Here is a 17214-nt window from a genome sequence, read left to right on the forward strand (position 1 = left end):
ATTTAAGCATCTGTACCTTGGCAAATACCCAATTCATATTATAAACCATTATATTAAATAACTATATTTATTAAGCTTTTGTTAGCAAAAGATACAAAATATTTGATCCAGCATTTATTTATCACTCACCTTACTGTGCCTTATCAGGTTTATAGCAACCTCCGCAGCCCTCGGCAAGAAATAAAAGAAACCTGGTCAACTCCTCCCCCTCCCCACAATATAACCCTGTTCATTTGCCCTCTGTCACTTACTCCCTTGGACAGTGTGTCTTCGACTGTGGTCCTAGACCAGCAGTGTCAGCATCACTTGGGAGCTTGTTAGAAATGCAAATGCTAGCATCCCACCCAGACCTCCTGCACAAGGAGTCCCAAGGTGGGGCCCTTCCAGCAGTCTGTGGTTTAATAAACAACCCAGGTGATTCTCGTGCTCAGGGAGTTGGAAAAGCACTGCCCTAGGATCTGCCAATGTTTTTGCCTCATAATTGGCATTTCAGCTGCTAAAGCAAGGGCAAAAGCTAAACTGTACTTTCTTCTGGATATTGCGGTCTCTGAATTCTTTCCCTCACCATTGTCCCCGCCCTTTAAAATCTTAGCATTTTGGAGCTGGGAGCACTGTAGGGTTACTTAGTTCTAGGCTCACGGCACTGTGTGCAGTGGGGGGATTGAGGTTTAGAAGAGCTAAGCTCATTGCTTTATCATACAGTTCTTATCTAGGACCCTGTCCAGTGTTCTTTCTAACACATTCAATACTTTATGTAGCTATGATGTGTCTGTCATCTTCTTCCTGCCTTCCTTTCCCTTGTTCTTTCATTTGTTTGTTTGTTTATTGCCGTCTCATTACTTCCATCTGCCTTACCTTAAGTCCAGCACTCCTTTTTCTTCTGTAAGGCTCTCTGTTTTCTGGGTTATTTGTTGCTTATAATGTTGATCCCAGTGAGAGAATTAATAGACTCTGCCTATATTGGTTCTCTTGTTTTTAAAGTTAGATTCATTTTGAGCAAACTTTTGCCTCTTTGGCTACTACTAAAGTGATGTTAAACCTGTCAAAATGATTAGTTGGGTTTTTATTTAATTTTTACTTTAGTACCCAGATTAATTGCTAGGGGATTTCTGCTGGAGACAACAAAATAATCAGGCTTAGAATAAAGGTGACCAGTACAATTTCCCCTGCTGGTTGATGAATCGCTTATGTTCTTGTTGGACATTATGTATTAGTTGGACATTATCTATATCATTTGCCTTTTTAAAAAAATAGTCCTATTCTGTAACCTCTTAGTTAGAATTGTTTATAAAAATCAGAGAATAGCTGTATGGTTTTGGTTGCAGTTTTAAACCAGTGGTGTCACCTCCAGTGCTGCTTCAGAGATGGTGCTCAAATAGACTGCTACCCCCTAGAAACCTCTGGCTGTTCTCAAAAGAAACTGAAGCTTTAAAAGTAATAGAATTAATTAAGTAGAATCACTGTATTCAGCATTTACGGTCTCTAAATTGTAAATTGTGTGTCCTTTAGTTTGCCAGATTATTTTACTACATGTTTTTGGAGAAAAGGTTTATCATTTCAATCATGACTTTATTCTCCCATGAAACCCATTTTTATCTCTAAATTGTGGGTTCATCATCTCCATGAAGGATCTTGATTTATCTCTGTACCCAGTTATTATATTTTTGTTATTTGCTCTCCTGGAATACTCTTAACAGGAGTTAATACTTTGTATGTAATTAGGTATACTGCTTTATGTCTTTAGCTCCATGTAATCATATCCTTGTCTCCTCAATTTATGGAGCTGAGTTGCTGGTCTCAGTGGACTGAAAGAAGTGATGAATCTTAGCCAGACTCCAGGCTCAGTCCAGCATTTCAACTTGGCTATTTAGCTGTACAGAAAGCAGATCTCCCTATCTTCATTCCCATCAGAAATGTTTAAAGAAGCTCTGTGTGGTTTGTTATCAAATTACCCAACATCAATCTGTGCCCAGTCGACTGAGTTGTAAGCAGGTGAATGCTCTGTTGTCCCGTGTGAAAAAGCAAAAGTTGCTGATCTGCACAGCTCAGCCCTTTGCCCTAGACCTTCCATGTCAATGCAAGACTCTAACTCTGTGGTGCTTAGCAGGCTCTGACACTGAACTGTATTTTCTTGTAGTTTCCAGCATTCTCTGCTGAAATCAGCTAGGTAAGAAATTTATGAACTTCCTCCTCCCAAGCATTTAACCTTACTTAAATAAAAATGTGGCTGGCAATTCATCAGTCACCAGCTTTTGAGGAAGTGGTAGTTACTTAAAATAAAGCATTTAGCTCTGAAAATGCATTCTTCTTGAGAGATTATCATAGCCCACTTGTCTGTCCCCTTAGCACAGGACTGTTTTATAAATCCACATTTAAAACGCATAGCTGTCTTCTGACTCCCTCCCTCGTAGAAATTGAACTTGGCATTCGTGGAGCCAATGGACTGTATTCAGAGTCAGTGCATTTAAATTTGTGTTAACTGGACATAAATAGACAGTTAGCCAAATGGACATAAAACTCTGCCTCTTCAGATTTTCCCAAGTGCCACTAAAATAATCCTCAAGAGAACCCATAGTATTTATTCTATGATATATAAGAATATTTCAAATTTGACATTGTGATCCATTATTAGGTACACTGTAGCGAGCTAGATGTGAATTGAAGAACCAGGATTAAAACTAGAAAATAAACCCTATTTACCTAAAAATGCTACCTATGGGACTTTCTTTTTGCATAAGGCCAAGCCATGAATGGTTCTAGATAATGAGCCGTGAAGCCTTTTTTAGAGCTATATTTTGAGTACTCAACGCCCATTTCAAGTGTAGTCTCCCTGCATCCTCTTTAGATATTACACAGCAAGTGTACTAAGAAATAAAAACCGAGATGGAACTATATGGACTTAAAAAGAAATCAAATAGACCCATTTCTAATGTGAAATTTAATTTATATTCTACCAAGACCTCCTACTATTTTTCACACTGTAATTTAATTCAGTAAACATTTGAACACCTATTTTGTAGGTGTATACCTGGGGCACTTAAAGATGAAGGAGACCCTGGTCACCAAAGACTTAACAGCTTTTCCCCATGGATCTCAGTACTGGGTTTGGAGCTAAAGTTATTTTCTTCTGATCACAAATTCTACATGTACACATTTTTTTATTTTAAGTATAAGAGTAAGCCTAGATAACCAAAAGTCCTCAGGTATTTATTCTACAGATATTCATTGTTTACTACATACTAGGGACTCTGTTAGACCCCAGGGAGTGGGGGAGCTGGTAGAACATGATACCTGCCCTCAAGTAGATTTTAGAACAGTAAGAGTGGTCAAGTGTACACAGCTAACTATTTTACTTGTTTTGTGGTATTTATCATGTTGTACCTTTACCATAAAGTATGCTGATAGTTCAAAGGAGTATTTTTTTTTTTTTTAAGAATAATCGGGTAGTAATTATGGCAAAAGTTATATATTTTTTACCCCCAAAAAAGTGTGAGGTGTGTATTATAATTTTTTTAAAAAGAAGTCTGTGATCTATTTTAAATGTTTCTATTGATTTTTTAGAGAGTGGGAGAGAGAGGGAAAAACAGAGAGAAATATCGATGTGAGAGAAACACATCGATTAGTTGCCTCCTGCATGAACCCTGACCAGGGCCCGGGCCAGGGAGAAGCCTGCAACTGTGGTACGTGCCCTTGACTGGAATCGAACCTGGGACCCTTTGGTCCACAGGCTAATGCTCTACGTGCACTGAGCCAAACCAGCTAGGGCTATTTTATTTTGTTCTTTTCTTTTTTTAATATTTCAAGAAAAACTATTTTAAATATAATAATGTTACATGCAATGAACATTAATAATTCAAGAAAAATTATTTTAAGTATAATAATGTTACATGCAATGAACATTAATAATTCAAGAAAAATTATTTTAAGTATAATAATGTTACATGCAATAAACATTAATATTTCAAGGAAAACTATTTTAATTATAATAATGTTACATGCAATAAACCTTAATATTTCAAGAAAAACGATTTTAAATATATTACATGCAATAAAAATATTTCAAGAAAAAGATTTTGAATATAATGTTACCAAAACTGTACTAACATAGTATAATATCAGAAAAGTTATAGGAAATATTAAAAATCTGCAGATAACAGGATTACTTCTATCATATTCTAAAATGTTTTTTTTCTTCTGGCTCTATTTTGGTTCATCAGTTTATGTTGTTCATTATATTCCAAATGAGTGAGATCATAAGATATTTATCTTTCTCTGACTGGCTTATTTCGCTCAACATAATGCTCTCCAGGTCCATCCATGCCATTGCAAATGGCAAGAGTTCCTTCTTTTTTACAGCAGCATAATATTTTGTTCTGGCTAGGGCTATTTTAAATGTTTCTTACTAGAAAAGAAATTTAATATTTTTCTTTGATCAGCTTATTTTACTGTTAATAAATGAACTTGCATTTTTTAATTCCTTTCTTTCACTTTATTTTGGGGCTGTGTCCAGGCCTGACAGTTGTCCACTCACTTTGCTTCTGTAATGCAGACCCCCTCCTGGGAAGCATTTTTAGACCAGCAGTGTGACAGCTGTGTGCACAGTGACAGTTCCTCAAAACCATTTCCCCAAATGTATAGACACACCTTGTTTATTGTGCTTCACGGATGTTGCATTTTTTTTTTACTAATGGAAGCTACTCCACCAGTAAAAAATTAGAGCTTTCTCTATTGTGGTGGTCTGGAACCAAACCTGAAATACCTCCGAGGTGTGCCTGTAGGGTTAGCTCTAAGTCAGTACACTCCTAACATGTTTACCAGGTGTACAATGTCTCACTCTTAAAGTTATTTTGAGGCTACTTAAAAATCTCAGAAATGATTTGAATGTTTTAGTGAACTGCTTATAGTATCCCCAGAACTTTATCTGGTATTTTCTTGATTTATTTTTTTCTTTTTATTTGTTATTGCCCAGTATTTAAGGGAGGAAAATAATTTTAAACTGAGCAATTGCTTAGTGCAATTTCTGCTAATTTTAAATTGTATTTTTAAGTTTAATCCTTTATTTAAACTAAAATGATTAATTGTAATAAAGGTGATAAAAACACAGCTATCTGTAAAATTGTAAGTTCTGCCATTTATTTACAGAGTGTAATATTTAGGAAATTAATGGTCAGAATTCAATAGTTAAAACCAGATTCCTTCGAAACCGAGGAACATAAGTATCCAGTATCTAATCACATTTCATCCTTTTTATGTCTTACGGCCATCACTCACTCTTGTTTTTTCTTCATTCTGTGTCTGTGAAGCTTCCCTGCCTTGCTCTAAATCAGCAGTTTTCATGCAGCTGTTTCCTCATCAAGGTACTCTTCCCTTTCATCATCTTTGCACGAAACACTGCTTTCCCTGCACTCGTCCTGGGCACACAGCATGAGACTCACTCACCAGGCCCTGTAGGCACAGTGGCTTAGCGCCCGGGGAACTCGGAAAGCCGCTGCTTTAGGGTCCCTATGTGTCCTCCGGTCTAGGACAGTGGTTGGCAAACCGCGGCTCACGAGCCACATGCGTCTCTTTGGCCCCTTGAGTGTGACTCTTCCACAAAATACCACGTGCGGGCACACACCTACAGTGCAGCTGAAACTTCGTGGCCCATGCGCAGAAGTCGGTTTTCGGCCTGGGAGAAACAAGTATACAAGACAAGTGTGGATGGGAGAGTTGGAAGGGGTCGATCTCAGCGAACGTACCTCAGTCAGATTGAGGACGTTTTTAGCAAAGGCCAGCTTAGGAGTACCCTAATTAAGTTAATAACAATGTACCTACTTATGTAGTTTAAGTTTAAAACATTTGGCTCTCAAAAGAAATTTCAGTCGTTGTACTGTTGATATTTGGCTCTGTTGACTAATGAGTTTGCCGACCACTGGTCTAGGAGACTGAGGACAGGGAGCTGCTTCTACTCCCCGAGCGCTGGACTGACAGGAGGTTAGCAAGAGACTGTGGAGAGTTCATAGAGAAAGCAGGGTGTGTGGTTTGAGGAGTTTTTAGTTTAGGAAGTATTTCTTTTCCCAAATGTAAAAAAAATCAACCCCAGTGTTTTCTTACAAATTAAACCTGGCCGTCCACTCTATCACCCATGTGTTTAAAAAAGGAATATGGTCCTTAGTTAGCTCTAAGTACTAAGAAGGAAAAAGTATGATATGATATACTCACAACTAATCTATAAAAGATGCCTCTTTTATTTTTCTATAATTATTATGTAGAAAGATTAGACTAAATAGAAAAAATGTTAGCAATTGATGAAAGTCCATTAAATTTTTTAAATTATTATAGTTACTATTTTGCATATCTAGCTCAAAATACAAATATTTCTAAATTTATATTTAACATGTGCCCATGAATGTGTTTACTAAAGCATATGAAGCTATAATTGTCTTTTCTTCCAAGATTTATTTTTTGTGCTTATTTACATTAGTTTCAGTAATTTTACAAATTCTAGTATAAAGTTCAAGTTCTATGCATTTGTTCTAAAACTCCTTTTAGTACATCATGTGGTCTTTGTTATTTCAGCTATTAGGAAAATCTTAATTTGTATAGTAATTATGTTATCTATGTGCAAAAAGTCTTCACACGGATTATCTCGTCTGATTCTTCTAAGGACCCTTTGAAATAGGCAACCCTGCTGATCCTTCATGGCCAGATTACGAACTAGATCTGATCCAACCCAGACTCAAACCTGGGTCTTCTGACATGTTTGCCTTCTCGTGCATGTAATAAGACTTTTTTAATAGTTTTGCCCCATTACATGTGTAATAAGCTAAGCAATGCAGTCATAACCTACTATTGTTGCTGTGCAGGTGGTGGGAGATCGGGGTTATTATTAGGCTTTCATTGCTGTTGTCTAACTTCTCACAAATCACCTAACCCATTTTCCCTCAGCTTCTCAAGAACTAAAAAGGATCCAGTCCTTTTTATCATGTCATGAAAATATCAGGTTCTAGTTTGGGAAACGGTTTTGGTGTTTTAAAAAACAAACACCAAAATGAGGTGTTTTAATGATTTGTCAGGCCAGATCTATATTCCCAGTTGTCAAAATAAGCAAACCCTGATACCTGCCTTCAAGGAACTCACGTGCAAGCAGAGGAATGGACATGTAACTAAAACAACTATAATGTAATGTAATTTACTCAATTCACTAAATTTGGAGCAAAAACACCTTTTACTTAGGATTTGCATCTTTATCCATAATATACTACCACAATCCATTGAGCATAGTGCTTATTAGTACATTGCTATAGAGGATTCCCAGCTGCTTCTGCCCTGCATGGTTGTCACTGGCTGCATGTTTGGCCACAGCTCATCTGCGGGGGAATCCAAGCTAGCCAATCAGGACCTTGATTGAAGTTTTTACCTTGATTCCACTTGGGCAATGACTCCTGGGTTTCTGTCACTACATAGATTTTTGCTTTTGTGCCCACTGAGGGTCAGAAGGGAGAGCATGGGGCGTGAGAGAAATGGATGCAAAGCTCTAGAGAGGCCTCAATGAGAAGCAGTGCAGCACAGAGGTCTGCTGACTGGTTTATTTATTTATTTATTTATTTATTTATTTTTAAATATATTTTATTGATTTTTTACAGAGAGGAAGGGAGAGAGATAGAGAGTTAGAAACATCAATGAGAGAGAAACATCGACCAGCTGCCTCCTGCACATCTCCTACTGGGGATGTGCCCGCAACCCAGGTACATGCCCTTGACCGGAATCGAACCTGGGACCTTTCAGTCCGCAGGCCGACGCTCTATCCACTGAGCCAAACCGGTTTCGGCTGCTGACTAGTTTAAAACATAGCAGGGACCAGTCCAGGTGGATTCTGTCTCCACTGGAGCAGAATAACTGACAATCTGACAGTTTTTCCTTTAGAATGTTAAGACCAAATCCTTCACCAACTTCTAGAAAGTTTCTAGATTCAGTTTTAAGAGGGTAAAAACAATGAATGGTGCCAAAATTCTCCAAAGTGGGGATGATGCTTAGAAACCTAAATGCCATAGCCTGATACTAAGATCATTCTTGTCATACAACCTGGTTTTTTCAAGATGCTATATTTTGGTGTAAGTATAATGCAGTTTTTATTTTGTTTTCTTGAAAATAACCGTCCAGTATTTTTATGTCACCTTCTCCTTTGATCCTTAATGTACAACATTTTTGCTGTGCAGTTAACCTAGGAGTCAAGCCATACCACATTTACCTGTGTGTGAGTGTAGAGTTGGGTCATTAAATAGGAAGAAAACACACACAAAAAAACAAGAATTGAACAGAGAAGAATATTGAATCTGAGAGCAGAGGTAGGACCTCAGCCTCTCACATAGCATTGAATCGTTGGGTTATGAGTGATGGGGCTGTCAGTGAGTGATACTGTAACTTTTTGTTGTTGTTGTTTCAGAGAGAGAGAACGAACACATCAATGATGACAGAGAATCATTGATTGGCTGCCTCCTGCACACCCCACACTGGTGATGGAGCCCACAACCGGGGCATGTACCCTGACTGGGAATCCAACAGTGACCTTCTTGTTCATGGGTCTATGCTCAACCACTGAATCACACCAGCCAAGAGATACTGTAATGCTTTTAATTAGAAGAAACACAGGGCCCTAACTGGTTTGGCTCAGTGGATGAAGCGTCGGCCTGTGGACTGAAAGGTCCCAGGTTCGATTCTGGTCAAGGGCATGTACCTTGGTTGCGGGCACATCCCCAGGAGGGGGCGTGCAGGAGGCAGCTGATCGATGTTTCTCTCTCATCGATGTTTCTAACTCTATCCCTCTCCCTTCCTCTCTGTAAGAAATCAATAAAATACATTTTTTTTTAAAAAGATGGAACACAGGATCATTAGGAAAAATATAGAAAGTTCAGAAAAATGGAAGAAAAGGTCACCCATAATTCCACCACTCTTAGATAATCACTATTAACATTTTGGTACCTCTCTTTCCAGTTTCTTTTCTTTACATAGTTGAGGTCATAGTATGTATAAAATGTATGGCTTGCTTTTTTACCCTTAAAATGTAACTGGAGATAAATAAGGCTTTAAAAAATTTTTATGTAGAGATATGAAGGTTATTTGCTTAACAAAACAGAAAATGGAATATTCTTAGTATTTCTTTGAAATCACCTTCACTTCAGTGACTTAATCTATGTAACTACAATTTATGTAATTTTAATCCTCTCCTGAGGATATTTTTTTCCATTGGCTTTTAAAGAGAGTAGGAGAGGGGGAGAGAAGAACATCAATGTGAGAGAGACACATTGGTTGCCTCCTGCATGTGTCCTGACCAGGGCAGGATGAACCTGCAACTGAGGTACATGCCCTTGACCAGTAGTTGAACCCGGAGACCCTTTGGTCCATGGGCCAAAGCTCTAACCACTGAGAAAAACTGGCCAGAGCTAATTTTAATTCTTAATATCACTGCGCAGGCCCTTGTCCTCAGCGGCATTGCCACCTTGCACTATGATGACTGCTTTCCTCCAGAGTGAGCCACAGCCTAGCAGTGGCAGGGCTGCGCCACAGGTGGCCACACACACAGCCCAGGGCGGCAGGTTGCCAGCAGAGAGCTGCTTGCCCTCCTGGGTACTTTTATTCTAGTAGAAGAAATAAGATGTACACACCAGTTGTGAGAGTATGAGCAGAATGTAATAAATATAAACGCCATATAAAATCAGGAGGGAAAGAAGGAGAGAAAAAGTAGTTCTGGTAGGAGACAGAAGATGCATCAGGAAGGAAACAGATGAGAAAAAATGTGGGTTGAATTTTATCCAGTAGAGATAGGCAAGGTCATTAAAAGAGCCTGTACAAACAAGCTCAAGGTACATTCAAAAGATGATGAGCAGCCTTCTTTCAGTTTTGTTGCTTCTTTTTTTAAAGAGCTCTGGAGAAAATGTAAATAAACATGCAGAAGAGAATAAAAATCATCCAGAGTTCTGTTATTCAGAGAAAAGTTCTGTGAACATGGTGGTGTGTTTCCTTCCATTCATCATTCTCCACATGGTTAGATTAGAACCGATGCTGACACTGTGCTTGGCTCCTGGAGACGTGTTGCTGACATTGTTACTCACGAGCAAACACTGACAGATGCCCAAGTTCTCTGATTAGTTCATGACAGCAAGTCTTCCTGAGCCCGAGTGAGTCAGGCCACGTGCCTGTGGACACCTTACACTCTGAACGAGTTCAAGGCTGAGTTCGAGAGAAGGATATGTGGCTCCTCGAAGGCACTCGTTGCAAATCTGTTTTCTGTTCACGAGCCAATAAAGACATGGGTAGGTCTACATACATTTGCTAGAACATAGTTTTAGACTTGAAATTCTACTTTTCATCCAAAAGTGAAAATTTTTCCATTCTCACATTTAATGTTTAAGATTCAAATGGTACAGATAAGAATAAAGTAGCAATTACCTGAAATAACACCATCCAAAGGTAACATATTTTGGCCAGTGTTTTCCCAGCCTTTATCATCCCCCAACTCCTAATTATGGTCATCTTTCTGTATCAGTAAATATCAACCAGTACTTTTATTTAAGCAGTCTTTTTTTCTTTTTTAAATTTATGAGAGAGAGAGAAAAGAGACACACAGAGAGAGAAAGCAAAACATAGATTGGTTCTCCCACTTATTGATGCATCATTGGTTGATTCTAGTATGTGCCCTGACCCGGGATCGAACCTGCAACCTTGATGTATCTGGCCACTGCTCTAACCAATTAGCAACCCGGCCAGGGCCAGTACTTTACATTTTGGTACAAATTGCTGACATGCTCTCCAGCTGGTTGCTTTCCCACCAGTAGTTATGCTAAAGGTGGGTATAATTGGTCTAATTATTTTGGTAAATTTTATTGAAGTGTAACAGACAGGAAAGTATACAGACCATATGAACTTTTAATAAGTAAACACTTAAAAATTCAGCATCCAGATCAAGAAACAGCGCATTACCAGCACCCCTAGAAGCCACCCTCATGCCTTCTGTCATTCACCACTTCCCTGAGGTAACCACTGTTCTGTTACCTGTCTAATTTGTAATCTTTGCTAATCTGAGGGCTAAATAATATGTTGTTTTTGCTTCTGGTCACTGTTATGAAGTCACTACTTAGACTATTTGTAAGACACATTGTAGGGCCCTGTTTGGGAGGTTTCATCTCTCCAGGAGAGAAATGAGGGGCATGTGTTGAAGGTGCGGAACATGAGCTGGCTGGCCACAGTGGAAAAGAGGTCAAAGCAGAGATTCTGCAGTGTGGTCTTTGTGGTATGCTGTTTTCTCAGTAAACATTTGAGTTCCTTTGGGACAGGCACTGTGATTAGAAAAATAAAAAGCTCTGCCTTTCTTTGAGATGACGGGTTTCAGTATCTTCTGTAACTGCAGTGTGCGTGCTGTGTGCATGGACAGCAGTGGGGATATGTGGAGAGAAGCTGACCTCTGCTGGAAGCTGCTGGGATGACTTGGAGGAAGGAGTTCACCTCAGGCCGGCCTGCCTCTAGCAGCTTCCCATGGGTTTCTTTTCCGTGTGCTGTTTTTCTGCTGTGATAGCAAAAGCTGCTTACCAACGTGTGAGGTCTTCTGTGTGATCAGGTCTTCATAAGCATTCTAGCAGTTGGCTATTAAAATGAAATATGCAAAAACAGTCCTCCAGGTTGTAGCTTGTACACAAGCCATGAGATCCAATCCTGGCGCTTCACACCAGAGAGGGTGTAACTGGCTGCTCTGTTTCTCTCCAGGAATCGACAAGGAGAACGTTGAACTCTCCCCAACCGCCGGGCACTGTAACAGTGGACGAACTCGCCATGGATCCGCAAGCCAAGTGCAGAAGCAGAGAAGCACTGGCAGTTTCAAACGTAATAGCATTAAGAAGATCGTGTGAAGCTTTCTTTGTTTCCTTTTTCAAACAGACCTAACGTATGTACGTGCATATGTACGTACGCGGGCTCTGCACTAGGGACCCCTCACCACCGGCTGTGATGCTGCACTTCCTGTTTATAAAGAGCCCACCGGCTGCCGCGTTGCCAGATGATCAACTCTTGGAAGCATTGCCTAAATTAATGCTGCTTTTCCTGTAGCTGTTTCTCCCTCCTACTCTCGGTGTCTGGTGTAGGCAAGTGTGCAGAACAACTTCAAAGAGTGTGGGAGGTCAGGGCGCTTGACCTGAGAACATGGCAGTGGTGAGAGACTGGATTCTTTCCTCCTGCCGACGGAAGGCCATGTGCACAGAGCCCACCTCTGGTTTCCTCTTCCTCAAAGGGAAGTGTCCGTCAGTGTACACACTTCCAAGGTAGACGTTCACGGGAGAAATAATATTATAACCCCAGTATATTTAATCCGACGTTTAGCTGTGGACTTTTTTTACCTTTCAAAACCGAAGGAGCCATAAAGGTCAGGCCTCAGTGGCTTCATACCATAAGCCACAGGCGAGGTACTTCGGGGGGTGGCGGGATTTACTATTTTGTAGTGGGTTCTTAAGAAATACTAACACTTGAGTATTAGCAATAATTACAGGAAAATAAGTGTAACCACATATATCGATCGTAACATTACCGAATTACAGCGATGGGTTCTGAGGCCTTATCCAAACTCAGTCATCCAAACTAGTTCATTTTTTCCAGCTGATTATGTTTTAACCTTTAACTATGCTAAAAAGTTGTTGTTTTTTGTTTTTATAAACCAAAACTATACTACGTATAGTAATTATACATTTTCCGCTCCTCCTCTTCTTTCCTAAATAATTCTGAGCAGGGTAATCCGTGAACAAAGTGTTGAAAGTTGTTCCAAGAAGGTAACTTGTATAGATGTTTGTATTAGCTCCAGAGCAACATGAAATGGTACGTGACTTTTTGAGTAGCTATTGCTTTTACTTTGCTTAATAATTTCCCAGAAAGAGGGAGTGTGGTGTATATTAACAAAAACGTCTTTGACAAAACATAGTTTGTCTTGTATCCTTTCCCTCCAAAAGAATCAGGAATTTCTTTAGCAAAACATTTGGGTTGTATATGATAGAATTGCATTTAATCACTGTGAAAAGATTAGTCGGCCTGCATTAGTGTGACTGTAAGGGACCTTAAGAGGTGCTGCTCTACTGAATGGGACGGATTATCATGGTGTGGGGGTTTCCATAGTAACGCAGACCCAGTGTCTTTGGGGTACCTGCAGTATGCAAAACAATTCGACTTCAGTGAGCATATAGTATCTAGACGTTCCAATTCAGGACTAAACCATATTTATTACAAAAAGATATTCTCCCCAGAGTCCTAGGTTCCCTTTATACATTAAGATGTAGAGGCTTTGAAAGGGGAGTTTCCTGTAGTGCTGTTTCCTAGTGGATTTCAGTAAATTCAATTCCACAGCTCAGTCAATGAATAATGGTACATGTAAGTGTTCTGGTTTTAATAATATAACACATTTCACATTTATTCACACAGTAACAATGTAATATGTTAATGTAAATAAAATTGCTTTTGATATTCAGAAATAATAAGAATTTAATCTTTTTAATTTGTTTACAGTCCTGGGAAAAGTAAGAACCATTTGCCAAAATAAAAGGAAAAAAAACCTTAGTATTAATAGGTATTTTGACATAAAATTATTGGAAAATATTGAAGACAGGTGCAATTAACTACACTTTTGTTTTTAACTATCGTAGAGGCTGCATTAGAGTAGATTGTTTATAATAACAGAGCAACTAAGACTCTAAAGAATCTAAGACTAGCACTGGGTTTAGAAAAGGTCGCTGACAACCCAGTGCCCAGGATGCCAAGCTGCTGTTCCGGTCTTGGCTCTCGCACAACCCAGGGCTTCGGGGCAGGTCTCACACCTTCTTGGCTCCTGGAATAAAGACCAACATGAGCCTTCACTCATTTCGGTTTCCTGTTTTTCTTCTTTGTCGGTTAGTTTGGTGCACATGACAGTGGGTATTATTATGCTGTTTTCCTTCTCTCATCAAAATAGATAAACTTCCAAAGGTTTACTGTTAAAAAAATATTTATCTTTCCATAAACACGTTTTCCAAGGGATGGTATTTCTTAAAGGTATGCACTGCCCTCTAATGTAATGAATGGAATGAATTCACTTAAAGTACCTCATGAAATGATCAGCGTTGCACAAATCAAATTGAACCTTCTTTGAACTACAGACATACTTTTGACCAATACATCCTGAGAATTTGAAAACTTTCCAAGGTTTAAAATTTTCCTTGTTTAAAGAACTTCTGGCTTTTGAGGAAAATCCAGCTTTCCAAATAACTAAAATGCACAGGACATAAGCCTCTCACGTATGCTCCCCTGAGGGATGAAGTGCTTTTCCAGGCCTCGTACCTGTGCTCTGCTCGGGGAATTCCGACATTCAGAGCAAGTTGCCCATTTTGCAAAATCTGATGCAAGTTCCGTAAAGGACATTGTAGGTCATGTGATTTTGATTTGTGGATTTTCCCTGGACTTTTTCAAGAGGAAAACATTAACTCATCACTATCCATTGTGTGTAGTCTGCCTATTTTACCACTGCCCCAGCCCCAGGGGTGTGCCCTTGTTTGCCAACATGGAGACACGGTGCACTGGCTTCGGGGAAAGTGGCGAGTGCTCTGTGCTTCGTCACTCCACACCTGTTCCCTTCTGGGTGCCCGCGCTGTGCAGATCCTGAGCCAGGCGCCGGGTCAGAACGGATGTTCTGAGGGGGCGAGTAGAAGCGGGCAACCCTCCCTGCTTGGTGGTCTTTAGGGTTTTTCAGTTTTATTTTGGGTTTTTGTTTCATTTTTTTTGCCATTTCCCCTTCATCTCCTGGCATAATGAGGCATGTCTTAGTCAATGTTATGCAATGGACTTTTATGAAAACACTTAGTGTCAGCCACACAATTTTTTTAAATGCAGTATATTCACCTGTAAATAGTTTGTGTAAAATTTGACAGAAAAGTATATTTACTACACTGTAAATACATGTGATGATATATTGTATTATTTTGCTTTTTTGTAAAGCAGTTAGTTGCTGTACATGGATAACAAACAAAAATTTGATTATTCTCGTGTTAGTGTTGTTAACTTTTTCCTGCGACTGCGTTGCATCGTTTAAAGAAAATGCTGTGTATTATAAACTTACATTGTATATGATAACTCCCTCTCCTTTCCATCAGACCTACACTCAGCAGTTCCCTGTTAATATTGTAAGCAGCTGTTCGCCAGCAGGAGAAATACTGCCCAACAGACAAAACCGGTCATTGTAGGGGACATGGTAGAAACCTATTTCAGACCATTGTTCCCCACCCCATTTTCCTCCCTGTGTATGTACTCCCCTTCCCCCCTTTTTTAAGTAAAATGTAAATTCAATCTGCTCTAAGATGTGGGGAGTTATTTAATTTCTTCACATGCATCAGCTCTGTTTCCTCACTTTCCTCCCTCCTCGCTGATCTTTTGAAAGATTAAGGCCATTTCCTTTCTTTGAAGGATGTCTTGGGTTCCTCTCCACCCCTCTCACCCCAGCCCCACCCTCCACACCCCCCTCCCCAGCCAGTGGGTTTCCATTCTAGATCCTCTCTGAACTATTAAAATGAGTAACTTCGGTGAAAGATGTTGGGGAAGGAAAGCTTTTCCTCTGGCTTCTTAGGATTCCTGCTGGGTGTGACAATGAAACCAACAAAGACAGGTTAACAGGAGAAAAGTCTACTAAGTTGTAAGTTTGATGTGACACAGGAGCCTTCGGGAGGCAATGAAGAGCTGACAGAACGTTAGGGTTAGGCGTGTTTCTGTGCTGGGTTTAGTACGGAGGGGTCCTTTGTGCAGAAACGGCAGGTCCGAGGATGCGCTAAGTAAACCGGGACTGAGCGAGCCTGTCTGTTCCTGGCCTTGTCTTTGCAGACAAGGATGCTCCTTCCTTCTGGTCATAGGGAGGGCGCCTCTCGCAGGAGGATTTGTGCCCCGTTTCCGGGGAGGAGGGCCGGGGAAAGGTCAGAGTGACCTTCCGACCTCAGCCATGTTCTCAGGCTCCAGCTCAAGATAGTCGGTATGCCAAGGTGCCATGTTTGGGGGTTTTGTGTCCTGAACCCCACCAAATGTTTTTTTAGGGCCCGCCAGACCGAGGGTGACCCTATTCCCTGGGATAAGCTGCCTGGACTTCTTTTAAAATGAGCAGTCGGTCAGAAAACCCAGGACACCTTGCGATTAAACAAAGGGCTAAAGGACCATGAGCCAGACACCTGCTGATGAGAGACAAGTGCTGAGGAGGCAGGTCCCTCCCCTGGAGAGACGGCTAGTCCTTGGCCCGTCCCACACCCCTGAGGCAAAAGCCAACTCTCCAGCTGTGGCCCCAGGGGAGAGATCAAAACTCATTTCCCTGTGTGCCCAGGCGTACAGACCCCGGAGCAGAGAATCCCCAAACACTGCAAACAGCCTTCCCTTTTTCCCTGCATCACAGTCACAAGTAGGGATGCCTTCAGGGTACGGACCCTCTATCCCTAGACAGCTCCTTGAGGGTGTGGATCACGTGGTTTCTCTTTTATGGGGCCCCTGTGCCCCTGTTTTGCCTGCACAGTGTTTGCCTTCTGTCTGGGACACCCTCAGGCTAGTCTGGGGATTTGAACTACTTGGCCAGAAACTACTTGGTTCATTCCCATGGAGGTGGGGAGGGGCAGGAGGCGCTGGAAGAAGAGTAAAAATGTAACCTACATCACAGTGTCCCCCTTTTTCTAGGAAGTAGTCCAACACTCCTGACCCCCGAGGCACGCCCCTAATGGTGGCAGGCATTTCCCTCACCCCGCGTTCTCCCTTGGTCTCTATCAGTAAGACGTCTTGGCTTGCTCACTGGCAGGGCTGGTGACTGAGGATTTGGGTCTTGAAAAATGACCAAGAGCTTTGTCCTCGTGGAGATGTGTCCAGTAAGCGGCTGAAATAGGGTGTGGAGTCGTGACTGTGTAAGGAGGTCACCGTGGCTGGGCACCGCCTGGCCCAGCGAGCACGCGCAGCAGGGGTGCCTGGGCAGAAAGCTGCACGCCAGGAAGGAGACTGGCTCCTTCTGTTCTCATGTTCCTCCTTGCTTTGTCCCACTGTGGGGACTGCACCCTGATCTTCTTCATTTAAAAACTCCATAAAGATATGCCTTAGTCCCAGGCTGGCCAAAATCAGGAGACTCCATCTTTGAATCTGTCCCCCAAGTCAAAGGAAGATGAGGAATGAATGGGAGGGATACTCTTACCAACTTGGTCATTGCAGGTGGAGGCA

General features: G+C 40.9%; 1 protein-coding gene across 7 annotated transcripts in view; it reads left to right on the top strand.

Annotated features, from left to right (window-relative positions):
- The window catches only part of NF1 (neurofibromin 1), a 330198-nt gene extending 314866 nt beyond the window's left edge, over positions 1-15332 (top strand). For all 7 annotated transcript variants that reach the window (XM_070395208.1, XM_070395205.1, XM_070395211.1 and 4 more), the window contains one exon: positions 11740-15332. In XM_070395208.1, the coding sequence (XP_070251309.1) occupies positions 11740-11882 (143 nt within the window). In that variant the 3' untranslated portion in view covers positions 11883-15332. The remainder of the gene's footprint in view (positions 1-11739) is intronic.
- The last annotated feature ends 1882 nt before the right edge of the window (positions 15333-17214 follow it).

Source organism: Myotis yumanensis, unplaced genomic scaffold (assembly GCF_028538775.1).
Source record: "Myotis yumanensis isolate MYYU_CA2020_CCGP unplaced genomic scaffold, mMyoYum1.0.hap1 SCAF_16, whole genome shotgun sequence".
NCBI classification, from domain to species: Eukaryota; Metazoa; Chordata; class Mammalia; order Chiroptera; family Vespertilionidae; genus Myotis; species Myotis yumanensis.